A 22,754-nucleotide genomic window follows, 5' to 3' on the forward strand; every position below is an offset into this window, starting at 1 on the left:
AGAAGAGGAGTCATTACAGTTCTTCCTTGACCTACAACTTTGTCTTGAAATTCACTGTCACAGTTCCGCCTTTTTTTGTTAAGCTGTGCCTGTACTGTCTTATAGGTACAGAAATGGCCAATGTCAAGATGAACTACCTGAATCTTGTGATCGAGTTGCAGTTGTGATTTCAGGGGCTGTGGATGGGCTAGGGTCTTATCTCGTGCTGGAGAACAGGACCTTTCATGGGGATAGTCTACCCTGCAGTAGAGGCTGCAGTATGAGTTGATGCTGAGATGCCTCTCCTTCCCACCCTCTAGAATAACAGACTCAGGACCTGAACCTAGGACCCATTTATCTTCCATGCCTCCTTGCAGGGGAAAGAAGGAAATGCCTGATGTTCCTAGTAGCTGAGGGAAAAGTTTGGTCCGTTTCCACCAATGCTTTTTCTTCCTGCCAGATGAGGAGGCCAAGTTCACTCCAGCTCCAGGAGAACGGTCAAAGGAATCACGAGAGCAGGACTTGAGGCCAGTGCAGTTGTAGTAAGGGCACTTCATGACTTTGTATTCCTTTAGTAATGTATGTTTTTACGGTTCCTGTGCTACTGCAGTAGTGATGTTTTCACTCCTGCTGAAGTCAAAGCAAGCTCACTTTATTTGTTAACATTAAATGGTTTAAAAAGATTTGGAATAATAAGATTTTCCATAACTGTTTTGTGTAGTTATGATGTTTTTCTTATCTTTGTCCTTCTTTCTTGTATTGAGTCACACTTGTTTTATCTTGACTGAGCTTTCTCTGGTCTTCATGGGTTGACTTCTTGTTGCTTTGTAGGATCTTACTGACTTAAAGGAACTGTGTATGGATTTGCCCATCGCCACCAGCCAGGCATTTTACAGAAATTACTTTGCTAAAGAGAACTAACTGCCTGTAGGACCTTGCTTGTGCTTTGAAACATTGGAAGACTGAATGTGTAGGTTAGAAAATAAATAACATATTATTTAAGGGTCTGAACTGTAACCTCGTGTCAGCATTCATCCTCTGGCTGTCCACAGCCAGACTACTGTAAGCTAAATATCCATTATAGGACACTTTTCAGATTTATCTGTTGTCAGTGTGCTTAAACCAATGTCCTAACTGCAGTTACAGAGGAAACACGAACAAATAGCTATAAAGCACACACGTAATTTTCTAAAGGATTTTGTCTTCACTGCTGTGTTATGCTATATCCTAGTGTCCATTGCCTAAACTTACAGAAGTGAAAGACTGTTGAAGTTTACACTGAATTTTCTTGGAACCAATTTGAAACGTTTTCTTGATTATAAAGCATTAAGATTTAAAAAGAAAACCAGCCCTTGATCATAGTGTATGTAATGTCTGTGATAATTGTGTGTGCAGCTATTGTGGTTACTTTATATGGGGCTCTGTGAGTTTGGTCCAACACTGACAAGTTTGAACTTCTAACTCTTGGGATGTGCAGAATTTTCCATGCAGAATTTGATCATTTTTTCCAAATTCTGCTGGAGCAACCCTCCGTGGGCTAGATTGAGTCTGGGTTATTCCTGTTCACCTAATGCTTCCAGAAGTTTGGCATGAGTCAGTGTACTGTTAGTTCAGTCGAATTTGTGGGTTTTCTTGTTGAGCAGTGTGCACAGTGGTTGGAAAAGAGGAAGTCCTAAATGAATGCTGTGAGGAGATCGACAACAGTCAGAGATGATGGTGGATGAACAGCTCACATAAATACATAGACCAGCTACAGACATCCATTTGTCAGTGTCCTACCACAGCTAGTTGAGGGCTATGCCTTCAACAATGTCTGGTTTTTTTTCTCTTGCTCCTCTATGGCCTTACTTCCTCAAACAAAGACTCCATTCCGCCTTCCTCCCTTTTCCCTTTCAAGTCCTACCTACTCTTCTTCAAGCAGCAGTACCTGTTTTGATGCTGAGAAGCAGCCATGAACAGTGGAAGCTGCATCGCCATGCAGTGAGGACAGTTCCTCTGCAGACTGGCTACCATGAATCACATATCTGAAGTGTATGTAAATGAATGGTAATTTCGGTGCAGAACCTGTAATTGTCTATCTTTGGGGGTCAAATTGTTAGTGGAGAAGTAAAATCTCGTTAGGTTTTTTGCTTATCTTGGAGAGGAAGTCTAATCTCAGAAAACAGTTTGATATTGAGGGTAGTGATTTACTTTGGCTCTCTAGTCAATTAATGTGTATATATAGTGTGTTATATAAGACCATTTAAAAACCGAGAATAGATCTTATCACAAACTACAATTTATCTCCTGATTTACTTGCAAAAGACTTTATTAAGTACTTCAACTCCAAAATGCAAAGCAAAATCTGATATGAAGAAAAAAATATATTTTTTTTCCTATTGTTAAGCCTCTGCATGAAAGCAAGACATGAGTGACTAGATGTGTAGGAGGTAATTCCTCCAGCAGTCACGCATTTGTTCCAAATATATACCAAAAAATACTGGGCACTCTGGGGTTTAAATAATTCAAATCATAATCACTTTCGGGAAAGGCTTTTTTAAATTAAACAAAGTTCTTGTTCAGAAAGTCTTAAGTTTCTACCATGTTGTTTCTATTGCAGGTCTGATCGGAAGCCATCTATTGCATCTTTCCTACCTATCTTCAAAAATAATCTTGGGTATTTTTTTAAGTTGGAAGATGAGTTCCTGCTGTAATTTAAATGATTATTCCAAAAAACAAGTGCAAAGGAAGTAATTGGAAGATAGTTGAAGTTGTTTATCATGCTAGCTAGGTTTTCTGTAGCAATTTAGTTATTATTCACAGCTCTGGCAGTCATGTAACGACAGATCTGAATTGGACAGCAGAAGCTGCTCTTAGTATCAGTTGTCTGAACTGCCTTGTGGCCTGGTGTCCAAGGCAGGAACGTCTGATCCACTTGTGGAGCTGAGCATCTTCATGTAGCCTGAATTGTTGGCTGGTGGCATCTGCTTCATGAGTGCATCAGACATCCCTGCATTGTCAGGTATCAGTGCTAGAGAAATAGGGTGCATAGCTGAGAACAAAAATGTGGCTAATCATCTAGTTCTCTCTGTCTGACCCCTGCATTTGATCTCCTGATGAGCTATTTTAATAAGGCAAGTGACAGTTATCGAATGTGCTGTGATATGCTGTAGGAGAAAGGTTATTTAAATCACTTGAAAAGTGTTACTGGTAAAACTGGGATGGAAGCTCTTTATGCCTTGACTCCACAGCAGTCAGGGTAGTGCAGTCTTGGGGCTTGATGTGACTTTGGTAGAATTAAACTTGGAATCTCCTTATTCTGAGAATTTGATTCTTTTGTATAACTCGCCTATATAGCAGAACTGTGGAGTAATTCTCTTAAACGGTGTTTTTTATTATTTAAGATACAGAAATCTGGTTTTAGGGTGTTTTGAGCATTTTAGAAGAGCACAGTAAGTTAAAATTTCATTACCCTTGATTATTTAGGTATGTTACAGCTATAACAGTTGCTTACATGGATAGAGTAATATATTTAGCTGTCCTAAATGCAGTATGTGCACTAGTTAAAAATTATTGCTTGCCCTTGTGTTTTATTTTTTTTTCCTCCCCTTTTTTCCCTCTTTCTCCTTCTATTTTTGCCCATACTCCTCAGCTACGTTATCGCTATCACATGGTGTTCCCCTGCACATGCTTCTCAAGTTCACTTATGATCTTTCTCCTTTGCATATGCCTCGCTGTTACTTGGCTTCCCTGCCTGCTGGGACGTGTTGGCGAGCCATCTGGGCTTCCTTTATTCTTCACTCCTCTGAGTGTGTCTTGCCTGATGGTGGCTGTCAGCAAGGTCCAGACCTAGTGGTGCTATCGCCGTCTGTGGTGGCTTTTGCTTATCCTTGTATATTGATAGAGATTCAGTTTCTTATTGTCTCTGTTAGGCTTCCAGGCTCTCTGCAGCACAGAGTCTAGACACTGTTCTGAAGAACAGCTAATGTGTTTAATTGTTTTTTTCATAAGCTGATAATAGCCCACAGACCAGAGTTCGGGAGCAGTTTTGTTTTATTTTACCTCTTGACTGCAGGGAAGGCAAGATTCCCCTGCATGTTTGGGGAAGCTCAGTTTGGAGAGTTTGTGGTGAATTTTATGAAGTCACACTTCAGTAGAAATCTCAGATTTTTGTTTCTACCCTTGTTGAGTTTGTAATGTACTTTACTTGCAGACATAAACATTGCCTTTGGCAAGAAAGTTCCTCTTAGCTTTAGTAGTAGCAGGTACAAGCAATTTGATTTTTTTTTTTTTTAAACCCAAGAAAATTCTTGTAGTAGGCATGTTTGCCTTCCATAATCCTACTAGTGTTTAGGCTGTACTGTTCATAGGGGACCTTTTTTGTAGGTGGGAATACTGTGGGTGTCAGCCTAAAACACTCTGGTGTACTCTCTTTGTGTTCTCTTAAGCAGCAAAGTCTGGAGGAGTGCGTGACTGTTCTTTGTGACATGCTAATTTGCAGATTTCCCGCAGTGTAATTGTAGAAAGATGCTGAATTTGGTTGTATTTAGTGCTGTCTTACCATAGCAAAAGTCAGTGAAAAATCAGAATTTGTCTCTAGCAAACTTTTCTGTCTGCAGGGAATGAACGCTGTTCATCCCATCCATAATTATCTTTATGCAAGATCATGAACAGGATTTTTCTTGGCAAAAGTTAGATAAATCATACTTAAAGAACTATTCCATTATTGATTTTAATAATAATGTTGTCACTTGAATGTTAGAAGTTGTTGATAGTGACAATATCTTAAAATTAACAAGTGACCAATAAGTACTATTCTCTTGCATCTAAAATAGTTAAGAAAATAATCTCACTTCTAATAATAAATGATCAAAAAATGTTGTATTTTGTATGTCTGTTAAACTACCTGAACAGAATCACCTGGGGGGGATTTGATACTTTTTTTTTAAGCAAAAAGTGTTTTTAGAAATAAGGGGAAGCAGCTAAAAAAGCAGACACCACTTCAAATGTGGATGTGGTGTTACTTCTTCAACCTGTTACTGGCAAATACATGGTGACTTCAACTTTAGTCTTACAAAGAGGGCATCTGATATTTGCAACCTATTTGCTACCTTTCTCCTGTATCTATTGCCTCATTGCTTGGCACTCTCCATCATGACAAGTCATAATTTTATTTTTTTTTCTTAAAGGTATGTTACTGAGGTAGGAAATGCTTGTGCAAAGCATGTGTTTCTGAATACCTCTGTAGCTTCAGATCATCTATCTGCATCAAACTACTACTTCTATTTAGAACAAAACGCCCAAGCCCCTTATTTTTACCCTTTATTTTTTCCACGTGTACCTTCACAAGGTATTTGCTAGTCATGTGTATTTTCCAGATGTCATTTGGTCTAACCCTTTCTCATATCTACTTCTTTCCTGTTCTGAGTGTCACTGTGAATTAATATTTTAAGTTATTTGTAATAGCTGATTGTGTTAATCAGTTTCTGCTTAGGTAATGTATGCCAAATTTTTAGCCTTTTTAATCATTCCCAGTTGTGCTGTCCTTTCTTGTAGCATCATTGAATAATATGATATCATTTAAATTGATGGTGTACCATTAAGGGAGGAGCAGAAAAAAAGATTATCATAGTTAAAATGAGAAATCGGTGTTAGACAAGGAAGAAACAAAGATGGGTTATTTTGGAGAGGAAAAATGTAAGTGGCAATATGTAAACTTACGGAATTAAATGATGCTGCTGTACCAGGTGCTGCTCTTTCTCTTCCTATAGTACAAAAGGATGGTTGCAGGCAGTAAGGATGGGAAAGCTCGTTAAAAAACTACCAGTACTCTCATGGCTGTCAAGGAGCCCGTGCTGTTTGGAGGTTTTAATATTGTTAATTTGTTGTTTGACATCTGCATTTTTTAGATCAGTGGCTTGCTTATACTAAGATTACGAGAGGTAAACAGTCGTTACAAACAATGTCCGTACACCTCCTGTTTTGTTAGTAGGGAGCAGGGCAATGGAGCTTGCTTTGTGATGCAGTTTCTCGTAACATTCTCGTAGTGGTAAGAAAGGGGAGAAGGAGGGTTTAAAGGGATTGTGCTAACCTTGAACTCATTGAGGAGAAACTTTTATTTCTGATGGAAAGCTGCATCCAGTTTTGTTTTTATCAGGTTTCACATGGGAAAGAAAATCTAAACATTACCTTTTTATAAAGTATCTGGTCTAATAGTCAAGGAAGGCATAACCGGACTTGGGATTAGTTTTACATGACAGTTCCTGTCCTTCCAAAATAATTATCTCATTACTGTAACACCCATATAAACTGAGATAGGTTGTCTCCCGAGAGTGGGCTGGTTTATTGGCTTTTTAATGTACAAAAAGTGAAAAATCAAATGTAAGGTGATATGTCAGTCTGTGAAAGGAAACCATTAAGAATCTAATCAAGGATATAAGAGCCTAATCTCTCTCCCTACCATTGAGACTGCCCAACTTTTGAAATGCTTGCCCATGTCTGAGAACTATTAAAACTATTTGTGTTCTCCTAAGAGGAGTGAGAAAGGAAGCAAAGACCTTGACTTTCCCATGCTTTTTTCTTGAGCAGAAAACCACAGAGAAAATATGGGTTTTCTGTAAGCACGTGCAGGATTTAAATCTTCAAATGTATGCTTATTGGCTTTGTTAGAATTTTGTCATCAAATACCTTACCTTAATTTTTTTCTCTCTTTCTGTTTTTGTTCAGACTAGTGATAGCAGGATATAATGAAGTGGAACAAACTATGTTTGTTTCTTTTATAAACTGGTTGACATGGAAGGGAAGGAGTCACATTACTTATTAGTTTTGTAGGCTTTCAGATAAGTTTAGTGGTCCTGACAGTATTAGTGCTAGTCTGCCAGAGTATTTCCAGTCTTGTCTTATTTCAGTTTCTCTTTCCCTTGTGTGAATAATTGCCATTTGAGTCCAGCTGGATCTGATCAGTAGGCATGGCTGTTGCTGTTCCTGTTCCATATCCAGACAGCTGTGGTAGCTGAAAGGATGTAATTTTATCTATAATACTGTGTTATATAGGAGCTCTATTCTTATGGGGCAGTATCTTGCTATGCTAAAACCAGAAAGGTGATCCTTGTCCAGGAGCACTTTTTATAGGTAACCTGTAAGACAAAAGAGAGAGCGGATGGGTGTTAGTGGTAACGTCAGACGGTACAGAAAGGAAAGTGGTGTAGCTGGCAATAGTTTCAACATGCCGAAAGAGTTTGATCCTTACCACGCTGGTTTTTAATTCCCCCCCATAAGCCGGATGGTAGAGAAGAGTTTGAAGGAGACAATTAGAAAGATAGCAGTGAACATGTAGGTATTTTTGGGGGACCTTCCAAGCACAATGGGTACTTGGGGTACATTTCTAACTCTATTGTGCTGAGGGGATGCTGGGTACTGGCTTCCAGGGCTCTCAGGCTCACCTAAGCCAGTGTTCTGGTAATGTGAAATTTGTACACAGAATATGTATAAGCTAGGCTTTCCTTTAAAGCCTTAAATTTAAAATACTTTGTGTACGGGTAACTACTGTTTGAATGCAGTGAAGGCAGTAGACTGAGCTTTAAGCTCCCTCTGGTGGCTCTATACTGCAGTTTAAAGCTTACCTGTTGAACTTTTCTGGACAGTTTTGAGAGTCTACTTAGACTCTCATAATGTATTATTAAATTATTGTGATTTTTAAAATTAATACAGGTATATGATGTGCAATGTGCCTTTTCAAGGTGCCAAAGGTCTTCTGTAATCAGACTTAAGTAGAAGAGTTAAAATAATGTAAAGTTTCCAGTTATTGTAAGCATAAGGGGGTATTTCCCACAAAACTTTAATCCTCTCTTTTGAGTGGTGCCATAATTTGCTGCTGATGTGCCTGAAAGTGCCCTTAAGTATTACAGAACAGTGAAAATAGGTATGATCTCTATATGACAAACTTAAATATCGTTTGTAAATGTAAAATTAGTGCAAGATCATGTAGCCCTGCTTTACTCTTCTTGCTCTAAGAATTTGAATATAGATGATCCCAGACTTGCAAAATGTTATGCTTTGTCACATCCAAAGGACTCTTTCTGATGTGACTGTAATTAGTGAGGCTTCACGAGACTGCAGAGCTGTGAGTGCAAGGTCAGTGCTGCTGAAAGGACAGTGTCACTCCACTCCTTTCCTCCCGATTGTTGCACTGGCTCTGGCACTTGTCTATGACTTTTTGATCCTTATTAAAGTAACAAAAAAGTGTTCATTCCCCTTCCCCCTCTGCTCCCCCCCCTTTTTTTTGGTGGGCTAGTTGATAGAAGGGATAATGCAAGGAGGTGACAAGACCATGCAAGTGGGAGCAAGAAGGGAGTGGGACCTCTCCTTTTGGTAGCTAGGGAATAGATCCAGATGAAAATAACCTGCCTTTGGTATGATGGTGGGATTCGGTGATCACTTCCCCGGTCTGGTTCTCTGTGCGTTTGCACAAATGCTTGCCCATACAACATGGGGAAAAAAGTGGGGACTACTTTTTTGTTTGGTTGATTTATTTGCAGTAGCACTAACTGGAGTGCATGTCAAGCTGTTGCTGTGTAGGTCATTCCTGCGTTTTTGATAACCTGCTCCAAATACTCTTCGGGCATTCAGTACAGCTGGCTTTGTTGCAGTGAACGTAGCTAGAGTCCACACAGAGAAGTACTGTCCTTCAGACTGCAGAAAGCATGGGTGGCTGGACACAGCTCCTGCTGATGGCTGGCTGCACGCAGGAGAGTTGAGGTTTTATCACAAAAGTGTCACGTGCTCCAGTTTGGTGAGGCTGCTTATTTACAAGTTTACATTTGCTCAAAAAGTTATTAAAGTTTGGGTTTCTGTGTTGGGTTGGAGTTCACAGTAGCTCATTGTCCTGGAAGGACTCGGGTACCGCCACGAGCTTACTTCTCAGTTGTTCAGCAGCGTGTAATGCCCCAAATAATCCAAAATCTTTTCTGTGCATACATCTGCCTGTAACCTGCAGGCTTAGCCCTTGAGAGGCTGCTCTGAGCACGTGGAAGACAGGCATGAACTGAAGGCATGCTGCCACCTACGTGTGTGCACAACCTCACACAAACTGCCTTCTGAGGAAGGAGGCATGGACAAACACTGTGCTCTTGTCCCCGGAGCTGGTGAGAGCTGTCCTGCATACATTCAAATCACTGTCCAGGGAGTTCCTGTCCCCAAATTGGCTGCAGAGCAGGTTTGTGAAGGGACAGAGCATTTTTTCTGCATCCACAAGGCTTTTTTTGTAGTTGCTTTCCTCCACTACTTATTTTGCTCCACTCACAGACATTCATCATATCTGCACAGGAAAAGTTGTGAGAGTCAGAAATTCACTGTGTGAGAAGGAGCACAGCTGTTTATTAGCACCCCCTTGAGCCAAGGATCAGCAGCCTGCTTTCCTTTGCTTCATTTACTCAGATTATTGAGTTTTAATCTGTGGTGTTATTTGCTCATATTTGAATCTTCTGTCATCTTGTGTTTCGTCACGGGTGAAAGAATTAAATCAGATTTGATATGTTGTATTTACTGGAAAATATTTCACTTAGCATAAAGACCAAGGTTTTTAACTTAAGGTCTTTGTGCTTTTATTCCCAAAGCAGTGGGTATAAATCAAAACCAAAAGGTATGTGGCGCACACATTCTCCTCAGATTGCTAGAAACAGGACTGGAATTTGGAGTTTGGAAGTTCAGCTGAAGTTCAATAACCTATTCTGTCACCTTGACCCGGCTGTGCAGTTTGTGTGCAATCTTTCTACACGTGCACCTTTCTGAAAGGTGCGTCTGTTCAGCTTACACTGCCTTGCAGTACCAATCTCCTGTAAGAGTCACTTTGTGCTGTGTGCTTGTTCAGATAAATCCCAAATAGCAGAAATTGGAGAATATCAGTGGCAAAAGTGGGGAGCAGAGGTGTTGTGAGCAGCTGATGTTTTCTGCAGGGTTGTTTTTACTGTGTGGGGCAGCGGGAGGGATCTAGGGGTTGCTCGATGAGGTGAGGCTCCAATGCAGGCAGTTAGCTCTCATCTGCGCTCCGTCGGCGATATCCCACCTCGCAATGGTCCAGCTTACTGTGTAGTTTCATGCTTTACCTGTAGTTGATTTTCAGGCAGAATCCACCATGGAGCTGGCTTTCAGCAGTAGTGACCTGAGCAGCCAAGGTGCCCATGATATAAGGGGATGGGTGTAGGCAGCTGGGGAACAGCTGTAGCCATCCCCAAATGGGCTGACCTGTCTCTTCGTTCGGAGCCTTCACTCAGTCTTTAGGATGTCAACTTTAATGTTAAACACTAGAGGGTAGTATGTTACTGTTAGTACTTTATTTTAGAACATACCTGCAGTAATTTTTTAATCCCTTGAATTTATGATACAATTCAATATTTTAAAGCAAATGTAAAACTGAAGAAAAACAGTGCTTTGTTTCTGTGACTGTGTAGCAGCATTTAGTGGTGTGCAATGGTATTTTTGGTTTGAATACAAAAAAGGATTGGGTTGAATTTAGATCTGACTTATCTTTCTTCAGGAACGTCATTAGGAACACAGTGCTTAGAATTATTCATTCTCTGCCTGATGTCTCAATATTCACACTTATGTGCACATGGTATAAATACACAGTGGTATATAAGAAGAGGCCATGACCGAGAGAGAGAAGGCAGTTTTACCAAGAGATGCTTGGTTTTGATGTTTAACAAGGCAAATATTTATAAGTTCATGACATTTCTCATATATATTTACAATTGGAATGGGGTTTTAGTGCTTGAATAACTTTTTTTTTTCTCTTTTTTTTCAGGCACCACCTTCCATGGTCAATAATGAACAACGCCAACATGCTGAGCACATATTCTTATCATTTAGAAAATCAAAATCACCATTTGCTGTTTGCAAACACATTTTGGGTAAGTTTTAATAAAGGAAGTTAAGCAAGTAACTGTTTTTGTAACTGGAACTTTGCTGTTCTTCTGTAGCTGGGAATAGGAACATCAGTTCTGATTTTGATGAGGGGTACTTTTTGATGGAGAGTGATTCCTGTTGCTGCCCTTTTTGGTTTTGTTTCTGGCAGCTTTAAAGCTGTAAGGTGGAACTTCAGGTAGCTAAGTTCCTAAACTGATTTAATAGATTCATGTTTCCTCTGTGACATGATTATCGTAATACTGTCTAATCTGTGGAGCTTGTAGAACTACCTGTAGTGGGATTGCTTGGCTTGATGGTGGCCTTCTATGATGGGGTTACAGCATCGGTGGATAAGGGAAGGGCAACTGACGTCATCTACCTGGACTTGTGCAAGGCATTTGACACTGTCCCACACGACATCCTTGTCTCTAAATTGGAGAAACATGGATTTCATGGATGGACCACTCGGTGGATAAGGAATTGGCTGGATGGTCGCACTCAAAGAGTTGTGGTCGACGGCTCAATGTCCAAGTGGACAACAGTGACGAGTGGTGTTCCTCAGGGGTCGGTACTGGGACCGGCACTGTTCAACATCTTTGTTGGCAACGTGGACAGTGGGATCGAGTTCACCCTCAGCAAGCCTGCCAGCAACACCAAGCTGTGTGGTGTGATCGACATGCTGGAGGGAAGGGATGCCACCCAGAGGGACCTTGACAGGCTGGAGAGGTGGGCCTGTGTGAACTGCATGAAGTTCAACAAGGCCAAGTGCAAGGTCCTGCATGTGGGTCGGCGCAATCCCAAGCACAGCTATAGGCTGGGCAAGGAATGGATTGAGAGCAGCCCTGAGGAGAAGGACTTGGGGGTATTGATTGATGAGAAGTTCAACATGAGCCGGCAGTGTGCGCTCGCAGCCCAGAAAGCCAACCGTGTCCTGGGCTGCATCAAAAGAGGCGTGACCAGCAGGTCGAGGGAGGTGATCCTGACCCTCTACTCGGCTCTCCTGAGACCCCACCTGGAGTACTGCGTCCAGCTCTGGGGGCCTGAGAGACATGGAGCTGTTGGAGAGAGTCCAGAGGAGGGCCATGAAGCTGATCGGAGGGCTGGAGCACCTCTCCTGTGAGGACAGGCTGAGAGAGTTGGGCTTGTTCAGCCTGGAGAAAAGGCGGCTCCGGGGAGATCTAATTGCGGCCTTCCAGTACCTGAAGGGGCCTACAGGAAAGATGGTGAGGGACTGTTTATCAGGGAGTGTAGTGACAGGACAAGGGGGAATGGGTTTAAGCTGAAGGAGGGTCGATTTAGATTAGATATTAGGAAGAAATTCTTCACTGTGAGGGTGGTGAGGCACTGGAACAGGTTGCCCAGAGAAGCTCTGGATGCCCCCTCCCTGGCAGTGTTCAAGGCCAGGTTGGATGGGGCTTTGGGCAACGTGGTCTAGTGGAGGGTGTCCCTGCCCATGGCAGGGGGGTTGGAACTAGATGATCTTTGAAATCCCTTCCAACCCAAACCATTCTATGATGCTTCCCATTAAATCAACCAACCATGCAATTTTATACACTTTTGTCAGATTTTGCACTGGTGCTGAAACTTTCCATGGTGAGAATTTATTTCGGGTTGAATGTATTAGTAAGTTGCTGTTAACAGCCCAACTGTTGTGGAAAAAAAAAAAAAAAGGTGGGAAAAAAAAAGTAGTTAGAAAAGCTTCTGTCCACCTGGTAGAAACAATAGAGTATTGATTCAAAGTTTTGTGGATTATACCTGTGGAGAAAGGAAGGAGGTAGGTATCACCTTTTATCAGACATTTCTTGGGTTTTAATGGAAATGTTGTAAATGTGGTTGTGTTACAAGTCTTTAAAAATAAATCTGTTTTTACAGGCACTATAGAGACTTACTAGAGTTCGGCAGCTAAATAATCTGAAAATTGCAGGAGCAGTAAGCATGTAAGATTTCTGCTCAGCACCGCTGTACTGACCAGATGTGAGTGTTGGGGAGAGGCAAGGGGGAGGTTTCAGTGAAAGCTGACTCTGAAACCCAGTGAGGAAAACCTGGAAATTTGTGGAAAAGAACACACGCCAACACCACAAAAAGCAACTTTTCTTTCAAAGAATTTGCCAGAATGAACAGAGAAATATTAGATTTATGTTTAAAATAAAATTATTTTAATTTATTCCACTTTTAAAAACAGTTATTTCTAAATTTACTGGCTTAGAGACTTAGAATTAATGAATATTTTGATGTCAGTATTGCAGGCTTACTACTGTGTTGTTAAATTATATTGTGATACATAGAGCAGGGTGTGGTTCCTTTCCTACACCCACTCCCCAACCAAATTTTTTTCTACAAATGAGTTTCTTCTGGTTTTAGTATATTTTAGTAGTACTTCATCTGGTTGTGAAGCCTGTAATTATACTTTTTGCTTTATGGGTCAGCAAAATTCATGCTTTTTATTTTCACGTAGATTTTTAGAGAATTTTAAATGGACAAACGAACAGACTAAGTAACTGTTTGCAGACCATTTCAATCTCTAATAAGTGATATATTTGTCACTAATCAGAAATAAATAATGAAAATTCATGAAATCACTGCATCTTCTCAAAAAAGGGAATTCCATTTAGCATTAATAATGAACTATCACTGCAGAGATTCTTTGTGGGTTTTTTTTTTCTTCTGAAATGTGGCTGGTTGGAAGGAATGTGATTCTGTTTTTAACACCTTTTGGGTGTCTAGAAATATTACATCCTTAAACTGTTCATATGCTACCACCAGTATGTTTCCACATGGGGCAGGTTTTTCCTGGTAGCATAGGCAGTTGTGATGTTGAAACCTGGAACTGAGAGACTGTTCCCAAAACTTTGTGCTTCTTGAGTTAGTGTTTGTATGGTCTGGACAGAAAGAACAGCTAGTTAAGACTTGGGAGTTGAGATATGAGAGGCAGAGATTATGAAATCAGGAACCAGGGAGGGGAAACAAGCTGTTCATGTTGAAGAATAAAAGAGTTGAAGTGTACTGAAGGGATATGTGCAGGTAAGGATGGGCAGGAACCAGAGGATCAGAGTAGATGGTTTTAAAAAGAAATAGAAAAAAATGGTCAAGCGAGCGATTGGAATGGAGGTGGAGAGAGATATAACAAGGATGTTGATGCTGTTTGTGGAAGGAAGAGTGTACGAATGATACAGGGAGAGCAATGGAGACAATGAGCATAAGGAAAAGGGGAACAGCCACTACCATGCAGTTTCTTTTAAAACCTGGACTTGAACCCAGGAAGCATGAGGCTCTACGTTCTTTTGCTGTAAGCTTATAGCTGTTAAACGTACTGGCAAAACTTGTCCTGCCTTTCTTTAGTAACTTCATGTAGAGCATAATGGTGCTTTGACTAGTTATAAGCTTACACTGAGTTCTGGAGGTCTGTGCTGTTAATGATTGCAGTTGTGCATCTGTGGTACTTGACGCACAGGAGAAATTCCATCCTCTTCTTCTTTTTAATAGCGTTCTCTTTTTGTGTGAGCTTTGTACAGTTTGAAACGCCAAAGACCCTGAAGTTAACAAATGCCAGAATTAAAATTCCTGTGCAGAAACAATTTGGCTCATTTTTATGTATGTGTTAGACATACACATATCTTTTAATTAAAAGTGGTTACTTAATTTTCCAAATTAAGCTAAGTAGATTTAAAGATGGTTTATTTTGATTTAAGCATGTTTATCTGGAGCTTGACTAAATTACTTTAAAACATTTTAGCAAATTGGCTGCTATCTTGGGTATAGAACTTGCATACAAAGGAAATGTATATTGTAAACTTGTGTGCATTTAATCAGGGGAAGAAAGTTTGTTTCGTAGTCCTTTAAAGCCCATCATCTCATGACCAAGGTTTTTTCAAACAACCTCAGGTTTTTTTAGTCCTGGCAGGTCGCCCACCATTGCCCAAACTCTGCTTCTAGTTCAGGAATTTTATGTCACCATTTCATGTTTTATGCTTTTGTCACCCTGTGGCTACACCCTTTCTGAGTGTTCTTTCTACAGAGCTCAGAATGTTTTGCAGCTGGCTACTGAGATACTACCTGCTATTTCTAAGTTAAAATTTATAAAAGCAGAGGAACAAAAAAAAATTCTCTGTAGCTTTCTATCATCATATAAATTAAATTCAGATTCTGAGGTCTCTCTACAAATTATAAGTTACAGTCACCCAAACTGCTACCTTTTTCCATAAGATCTTTTTCTAGTTTCTTTAGTGCAGCTATATACAAAGCAATCAGATATTCAGATAATAAGGGTTAATGATTCCTACACTTTGATAGGAAGTTGTATTTTGATTACCTCAAGATAAATACGGAATATTGATCATGATGTAGAGAACCTTAAATACACCAGTCTGTAAAACTTTTGCTTTGATCGTTAAACACAAATGTTATCTTTCAGTGTAAATGGACTTGCTTCTCATTGTCATCTATAAAATACTTGTAATTTTCTGCACTGTTAGTTCCAAAGGCAGGCACCCAAATGATAGAGGAGTCGTCAGTTCTGACATGCCTGTCAAATTAATCATATCTTAATGTATGGGGGGCTAAATCTGTCATCTTTATTTTGTTCTGTTGTTGTGTTAGCATTCTTAGTCCTGATCTTTGGCCTATTCTCCTTGCACAGCTAACATTTCTTCCGGAGTCACTGACTCAAATAATATTGGACTATTTGATAATTGGATTATTGATTATTTTTTGCCCCCTTTTGAGTTGTAAATTCTTTATCTGTTTTCATAGCAAAATTCCATTTAATAATAAATAATAGTAATTTCCATTATTATTTTCCTTTAGAAATACATGCAAGAGAAATACACGTATGTCTTCTGATACTTAGGTTGCCTTTGTTTTTCCCCACAGAAACTAGTAAAGTGGACTATGTCCTTTTTCAAGCTGCTACAGCGATAATGGAAGCAGTTGTAAGAGAATGGATTCTCTTGGAAAAAACTAGCATCGAGTCACTGCGAACATTCCTTCTAACCTATGTCTTACAAAGGCCTAAGTAAGTATAGAAAAAGTACCCTGAACATGTAGGATACTACATAAAGTCTGGATTATCCTTTTGTTTCCCAGGGTAGTGGTGGAAGACCATTTCAACAATAATTGATCTTCCTTTCTTAGCACTTTGACTTCTGTAGAGTTGTCAGCTTTCCCTTATGAATTCACACAAAACGTTTGAAAAAGAAATGTGTTTAAAATTTTATTGAGCATTGATGTTCAGAATTATTTGTAAATATATTTTTGCAATGTTGTTTCCAGCCTTCAAAAGTATGTTCGGGAGCAGATTCTATTAGCAGTAGCGGTGATAGTGAAACGGGGATCATTAGACAAATCAATCGACTGCAAAAGCATTTTTCATGAAGTCAGCCAGTTGATCAGCAGTGGTAACCCGACTGTGGTAAGTATTTTATTTTTTTCTTCAAAAATTTAAGCAATCTGTACCAGCAACATAAGTTATATACTTAGTGAGTATACAATCTTGTATACTTATCTAAAAACTAAAATTAGTAATTAAGTTGATAGCTTTTCAAGCAATAATTTACCAAATCAGAGGTTTTTGAATGAGAATGTTTTGGGATTAGGAGTAGTATGTGTAGTTCTCTGGTAAACAATTACATCATATTTTTTTAGGGAATAAGTTTCTCTGAGTAGCTGTTTTAAATGCCACGGGGTGGGGGTTTTTTTTGTTTCTCAGGGTTTCTTTAATAAACCAGCATGATCTAAAACGGATTTTCCATTAGCTGGCAGGTTCTCTACACGCTCTATTCCCCTTCCATCTGTGCAGTGCTGCACCCTCCTGTGGCTCAGCTGTCGGAATAGGCTACCCAGCAAGAGGCATAGGCCTCTGCTGTTCTCTGGGAGACGGGTAGGTGGAGAGAAAGGGGTGTGAGGAAGTGAAACGTGGAATGGAAATACAAAACTTACTCTAGATTTAATGTCATACTACTAGGGGTAAGTGTTACCTTCCATACTGAGCTCAAAGTGGAAACAACGTGTCCAATATCTATCTATGCATTTAGTGAAATTCCGTTTGCTATGCCAGGAGATAAGTTTAGAATAGGTCATAATAGAGGCATGTAACTAGAGATTAAAGAGAGGTGATTTTTCTCCTACCAGATGCAAATTGAAGATTATGTAGATTCCATGCTGAAACTTTTAGCAGAAGCTTTTCTCAAACAAAACAAACCTTGAGGGAACTGACTCGTAACATTGCTGAGCGTTTAGAGCATCTGTACTAGATATGAGCAGCAAATGTTTAACTCTGAAAATTCGATCAAAGTGTACTAGAAGTAATGCAGCTCATGTCATGGTCCTAAAAATAGTGTGTCACCTCTGAGCACAAGTGATATCCCTCCAGGGTATGGAAATTTCAGTTACACTTCTAAACCTTAATTTCACTGTTATTTAGCTTAAGGAGAACACTTCAGCCTTTTGGTTGTGCATAATTTTGATAGAAATGGGTATTTATTTAGGAGAACAATGCTGAGTTCATGCTTTTTTCAGGGAATGCAGCCTTGTTATTAAAATGCAGTTACAACTGAGGTTTTCAAGTTTTACGTGTGCCAGTGTGTATGCTTATGTTTATATCATCTTTCCATAAAGATACAAAAGTTGACTAAACAGAAATGTGGACGTTGACAGAGAAGTCCTCTCTTAACTCTTGCACAGTCCAACTTCTACAGTTATATTCTGTGCATGCACTAATGTACAGACATACTACACTGCCTGCTGTAAGTATATCATCCCAGGCTTGCTGCAGAGCAGAGCACTTCACAGAGGAGCTCTGGCTGGGGGAAGGGACAATATTCCAGTCTCCTCTTCTCCCAAGATTCACTCATTGCCACTGTACAAAGACCAAGTTTGGCTCAGCTTTTCATTTCCCTTTATCTACCCATCTTCACAAGCATTACTTTCTCCATAGTTTTTTCCAAACTATTTGTGCTCGGTTTTAAGAAGGGTATTTAAAACATCTTTATATATTAAATATATTTTTATATTTTTATATATAATATTTATGTGTTATATATAAAATAGATTTCTATATAAATATATTTACATATTTATATATAAAATATATATTAAATATATTTATATAGTGAAGATATAATATATTTCTATATTAAAGATGTTTTAAATACCCTTCTTAAAATCTGAGCACAAATAGTTTGGAAAAACTATTTTCTATTTTCTATTCCAGTATGCTAATACAATGTACTAATAAAAATGATACATGATGCTGCTGGAACATCTTTTCTGTAAGACACAGTATATCTTTGTTAGTTTTGGGCAGGCTGGTTATAAACACATGCTCCCATGTACATATGAGGTTTTATATTATAAAACAGTTCTCATTCTTAAAAATGTTCTTGTAATCTTTTGAGACTTTGCTGCAAGAGAAGCTCTGGTACTGGCACAGCTTCATGTGACCCAGGACTTGGCATACACAGTAATAAGCAATAATAAAATTGTGTGTTAGTGTAGTACTTACCACAACTGAGCTCTTAGTAGGTTCAGGCCGTGCCTCCAGCCTTGTACACTCAAGTTTCAGAAGTGTTATACCTTTGTGACTCCTAATTCTCTGTAAAGTCTCTTGGTTCGTTTTTGTATCCTTCCCAGACTTCTGCTCCATGTTTCCTCTGACCTACTGCCCACCCATTTGTGTCTTCCTACCTGAGGTTCACTCCAGCAGCTGAGAAATAACATATGGAGTCAGCAGGACGTCACTTCGTATTTAAAAATGTTTAAAGCTCTCAAACATGGCTCTTAGCTGTTGATATGGCTTTCTACAGCAGTTTGTAATTGAGAGAAAGTTCTTTTTAAAAAAACTAAGTGGTCTCTTGCCTGCTTCCTGCTTGCTCCTTCTCCATGAAGTCTTTGGCTGTGAAAAGATGTTACCGAAAAGTGCCAAGTCCTGAAGGCTGGTGTAATAAGGGCAGCAGCAAATGTAGATGGTGCTGTGTCTTTTGCATGTGTCCTTTTGCAGGATTTAATATACTTAATACCTTAACTTCTTGAGTATTAGTTTGAAATATCTTTAGAAATTGATGTACTTTGAAGATGGAACTTGAAGATATGTTGAGTAATGTGGCAAACCAACATGGGAGCAAGACTGATGGATAAACTGTTGAGAATGAAAAAATGAAGGAAAAGAGGAGAGGAACAGTGATGAGAGGAAGAAAGTGGCAGGAGATGAAAAAGATGGCTTTAGTGTTGAGTAATCTCTTAATAGTGGAACACAGTGTACATGTTAAGGAAATAACAGGGCACTAATGAGAGGTAATACTACAGGGATGGGAAGGATGTGTGGTTAGAGCCAGGCCTTGAACCTGGAGTGTTGACTCCCGTTGCCGCTTCTCTGCCATATGGACCTTTATGGATCTCATGGAAGAAACCTCTGTCTGGGAAGGGAAAGCAAACTATAGAGGGTCCGGCTGCCTATTAATTTATAAATGAATTTAGGTAGTAATCCTCTTGGAGGACAAGGATTAGCTTTGGAATTCCTAGTTTTGTTTTTCCTGGCTCCTCCTGTAACATCGATATAAGCCATCCTTCTGCTCACGAAGGAAGGAGAGTCTGTAATCTCCCTCCAATGGCAATTTCAAGATCTCTTTTCAAAATCTTCATCTCTGGGGGACAGCTTCTGGCAGTAGACACCATATCATGGACCAAACTTAAAATGCTAAATACATGTTTTCTATCACTGATTTCAAGATTTTGGAGAATTATAGTCTTCTCAACTATAAATGCCTTCAATTTCTTGGCCTTTTCTTTTTGTATTAGAATATTCTGCTTTTGCATAGCTGAAAGATTTCATTTGTCCTTCATGCCTGCCAGAAGGACAGGAATCTTGGCAGCTAAGGCAACTGATTCCCAGGAGGAGGAACTGGTCTGCATGTGAACACAATCAGATGGATTTTGTTTAAAACTGGACTAGGATATGGGTCACACCTCAATTTCTTCCAGAACATGGGTAGGCAGATGCAGAGGGGTCCAACTGCAGTAGACCTGACACAGGACTGGGAAGCAACAGAAGCTGTTTTTTAAGATCTACAGTGCGTACAGTAGAATGTATTCTAATATAAAGCTCCATTCCTGAAGCCTAAATTTTTCTGTATATGCCAGACTTGTCAAGACTTACTGGAAGAGCTCTGGGATCCTAACAGTTACTTCTCTCTTAAAATCTGTAAATCTGTTGGTCTGTTTCCCAATGTTCATGGTTGGGCTAGGGAGAAGATTCAGATGCTTCAAGTTACCTAAAACTGCTGAGGAATGTGCCGTGGATGGATTTCATGTCAACAGTGGGGAATATTAGTAAGCAGAACTCTAGACGTTCATCTTCATTGAAATTAATCTATCAGTAATAATGGCTGCATAGATAAGTAGTTATATTTATTTAGCATTTGTGGTTCTTATTTCTATTCTTTAAGAGGAATTTAACTTCTGGATCCCTGTATAACTGTTGCTGTCTCATGTGGTAGAGTAGGAGTTGGAGAGGCTCTCATGACTTTTACATTTTGATAAAAACGTTTATATTTTCCCCCCTCTATTCTCAGCTGTATCTTCTGGTCTAATAAAATTATTACCTTGTCCTGTGAACCTTAGTCCCCCTGAGACATATTGAGTATAAAAACCAGATGGTAAACCAGGATATTTAAGCAGTTTCCTTCATGCTGACAAGTGCTCTATAAAGGCCTAAGTGTGTTAAAGATTGGTTTGGGAATTTTAGGGATCCCGAAACAACTCCAAATATGAGGTTAAAACTTGGTAATAGAAATGTAAGAGAACTTTAAAGCATAAGTAATTTTTAGTAGTTGTATTAACCAGGATGCCTTTTAAAGTTTTCTGATTTTTTCTTTTGAAAGAGAGCCTACTTTACTGGAGATGCAGTATAGCAAGACTCCAGCTTAGTTGCTTAATAACTTTAATATGAGAAATTGATAGCTTCCAGTATTATCATTTACAATAGAGCTACAGTTTCAAAGACAGGACTGGGAAGTGAGGAGTCATGATCCAGAGGAGAGATGTATGCCTCGTGTTCTGTGTATGGCATCCAGGACTCTTAATTTCCTCAAGTCTGCTGTCTTACGAGATGGGCAGGCATGGAGGCCCTCACCTGTAGACCTCAGAGACTCACTGGGAAGGAAGAAATTATGCCTTTCCATGTGTTACACCTATATTTCTTTTATTGCTGTGATGACACACAAATAAACAGGCTTGATGGGAAAAGCCTCTTTTTATTGACCCTAGCTGCTCTTCCTCTCAGAGGTACTGCCCTTCTGAATATATACGTTTAGTAATAAACTGGATCTGTGTGGGAATCTACTTAAAAACAGCCAGCCTTCTCCCTCCTAACCTCTTTTTGGTTTTTGTTTAAGCAGATCTGCTGTGGAGCACGGCCATATAACAGCTCATTTGGCATAGCTGGCAGTATGGCGGGCAGAGGCAGGCAAGAAGGACCAGGAATGAGTACTGGGAAAAGTGGGGGGAGAGGGGACACATTCACGCAAAGAGCACTTGCTAGGATGATGTATATTTAAAGCTGGGGGATACTGGTGGCGAGCTGCATGGCTAGTCTTGCTACTGATTATTTTGAATTTAATTGAAAGTCTTGGATTTGTTCATGCAACTACTGTAGGAGTGGAGATTCAACTGGTGTCTTTCAGACAAGAACCTGGAGAAGGATATGTTACCTCTAGATAAATGGTTTTCAGACCTTCACTTTTTTTAATGAGATTACTTATTTTTCCTCCTCCTGATTTCTGCTTCACAACTTCACCTGTCTCCAGAGAAACTAAGAAAAGCATGTTTTGCACCCTAAGTGCCAGCAAACTTTGCCTGGACCTCTTCCATTATTAGTAGAGGCTGCTACTTCCCTTCTCTCTTTGGCCAAAGCCTGCATGCTTCACATGCCACAAGATCATCTTCCTGTGGCCCCCAGCAATTTGCAGAGGAATTGGCTTTCTCTTTCTTGGCTCAACCTTGGGGGTTTCCCTTGCTAGGTTTGCCTGGTTCCCCCCAAGGAAGGGAATCCGGGTCTTGCCTGTTGTGCCACTGTAGGTGTAGTGTGTTAACCTGGTGCTGCTTGTCTGTCTTTGCACAGTGGCAGAGAGAGAATGGAAGGAAAGGGGTGCGCTGCCCAGCCAGTCCCTTACTGCTGACAGCACAAAACTGCAGCTGTGGGTCCTATTCCTATCATCCTGTCCCTGCTCTACGGCTTTTTTTCCACCAGTTGGTTCATTTGGGAAGGAACAAACAGATAAAATCCAGTGGGTTCTTCCCGGTGCTTGCTTATATTTCTTCAGAATATGTTCTGGTTTTCTTTGGTTGGGAACTACTACTTCAGCTCCTGGGTCCGTCCCACCCCCCCCCAGTTGTGCAAAACTTGCAAGTTGAAAAGCTGTTACTCTGTGCACATAATGGTATTTCTTTTGGTCCTGTGGCCATCCTGTTAACCTTTCCATCTGGAGCTGCAGCTTGCATTCTGGGGATTTAGAAACTCTGAAAATGTTAGCAAATACAGCTGTGCTTATTCAAGGAAGTTAGGGAAGAAGTATATTACTGCCTTTATAAAGGAAGCCTTGCTTTAAACAATTTATTTGGTAAAATTGCTTTTGACACATTCTCACTACAGAATTTTATCACCTAGGAACAGCACAGCAAATTCTACCTCTGACAGATTTACTCTTTGATTCTTCCTGCTCTTGTGCAAGTTAAAATTAGCTGGTTTAGGGATATTATTAAATGCTTCTTGTGACTTCCCTTTGGTTTTAGTAACAGAGTTTACATTATACAGACAAAAAGTCCTGTAAATGCATATTCAGGCTGGCAGTGATCTAACATCACAGGGTAGATGTTATGATTTGCTCTGTTCAGGTGAGACTTAT

The 22,754-nt window shown here is 39.8% G+C and overlaps 1 protein-coding gene across 4 annotated transcripts in view; it reads left to right on the forward strand.

Annotated features, from left to right (window-relative positions):
• XPO4 (exportin 4) overlaps window positions 1–22,754 on the forward strand; it is an 85,229-nt gene that overhangs the window by 11,950 nt on the left and 50,525 nt on the right. For all 4 annotated transcript variants that reach the window (XR_008578997.1, XM_054839611.1, XM_054839625.1 and 1 more), the window contains exons 2-4: window positions 10,760–10,865; window positions 15,730–15,871; window positions 16,129–16,267. Coding sequence is in view for 3 of the 4 variants with exons in the window: in XM_054839611.1 (XP_054695586.1) it covers window positions 10,760–10,865; window positions 15,730–15,871; window positions 16,129–16,267 (387 nt within the window). In the remaining variant the exon portion in view is untranslated. The remainder of the gene's footprint in view (window positions 1–10,759; window positions 10,866–15,729; window positions 15,872–16,128; window positions 16,268–22,754) is intronic.

The sequence above is a fragment of the Grus americana genome, chromosome 1, assembly GCF_028858705.1.
Source record: "Grus americana isolate bGruAme1 chromosome 1, bGruAme1.mat, whole genome shotgun sequence".
Classification (NCBI taxonomy): domain Eukaryota; kingdom Metazoa; phylum Chordata; class Aves; order Gruiformes; family Gruidae; genus Grus; species Grus americana.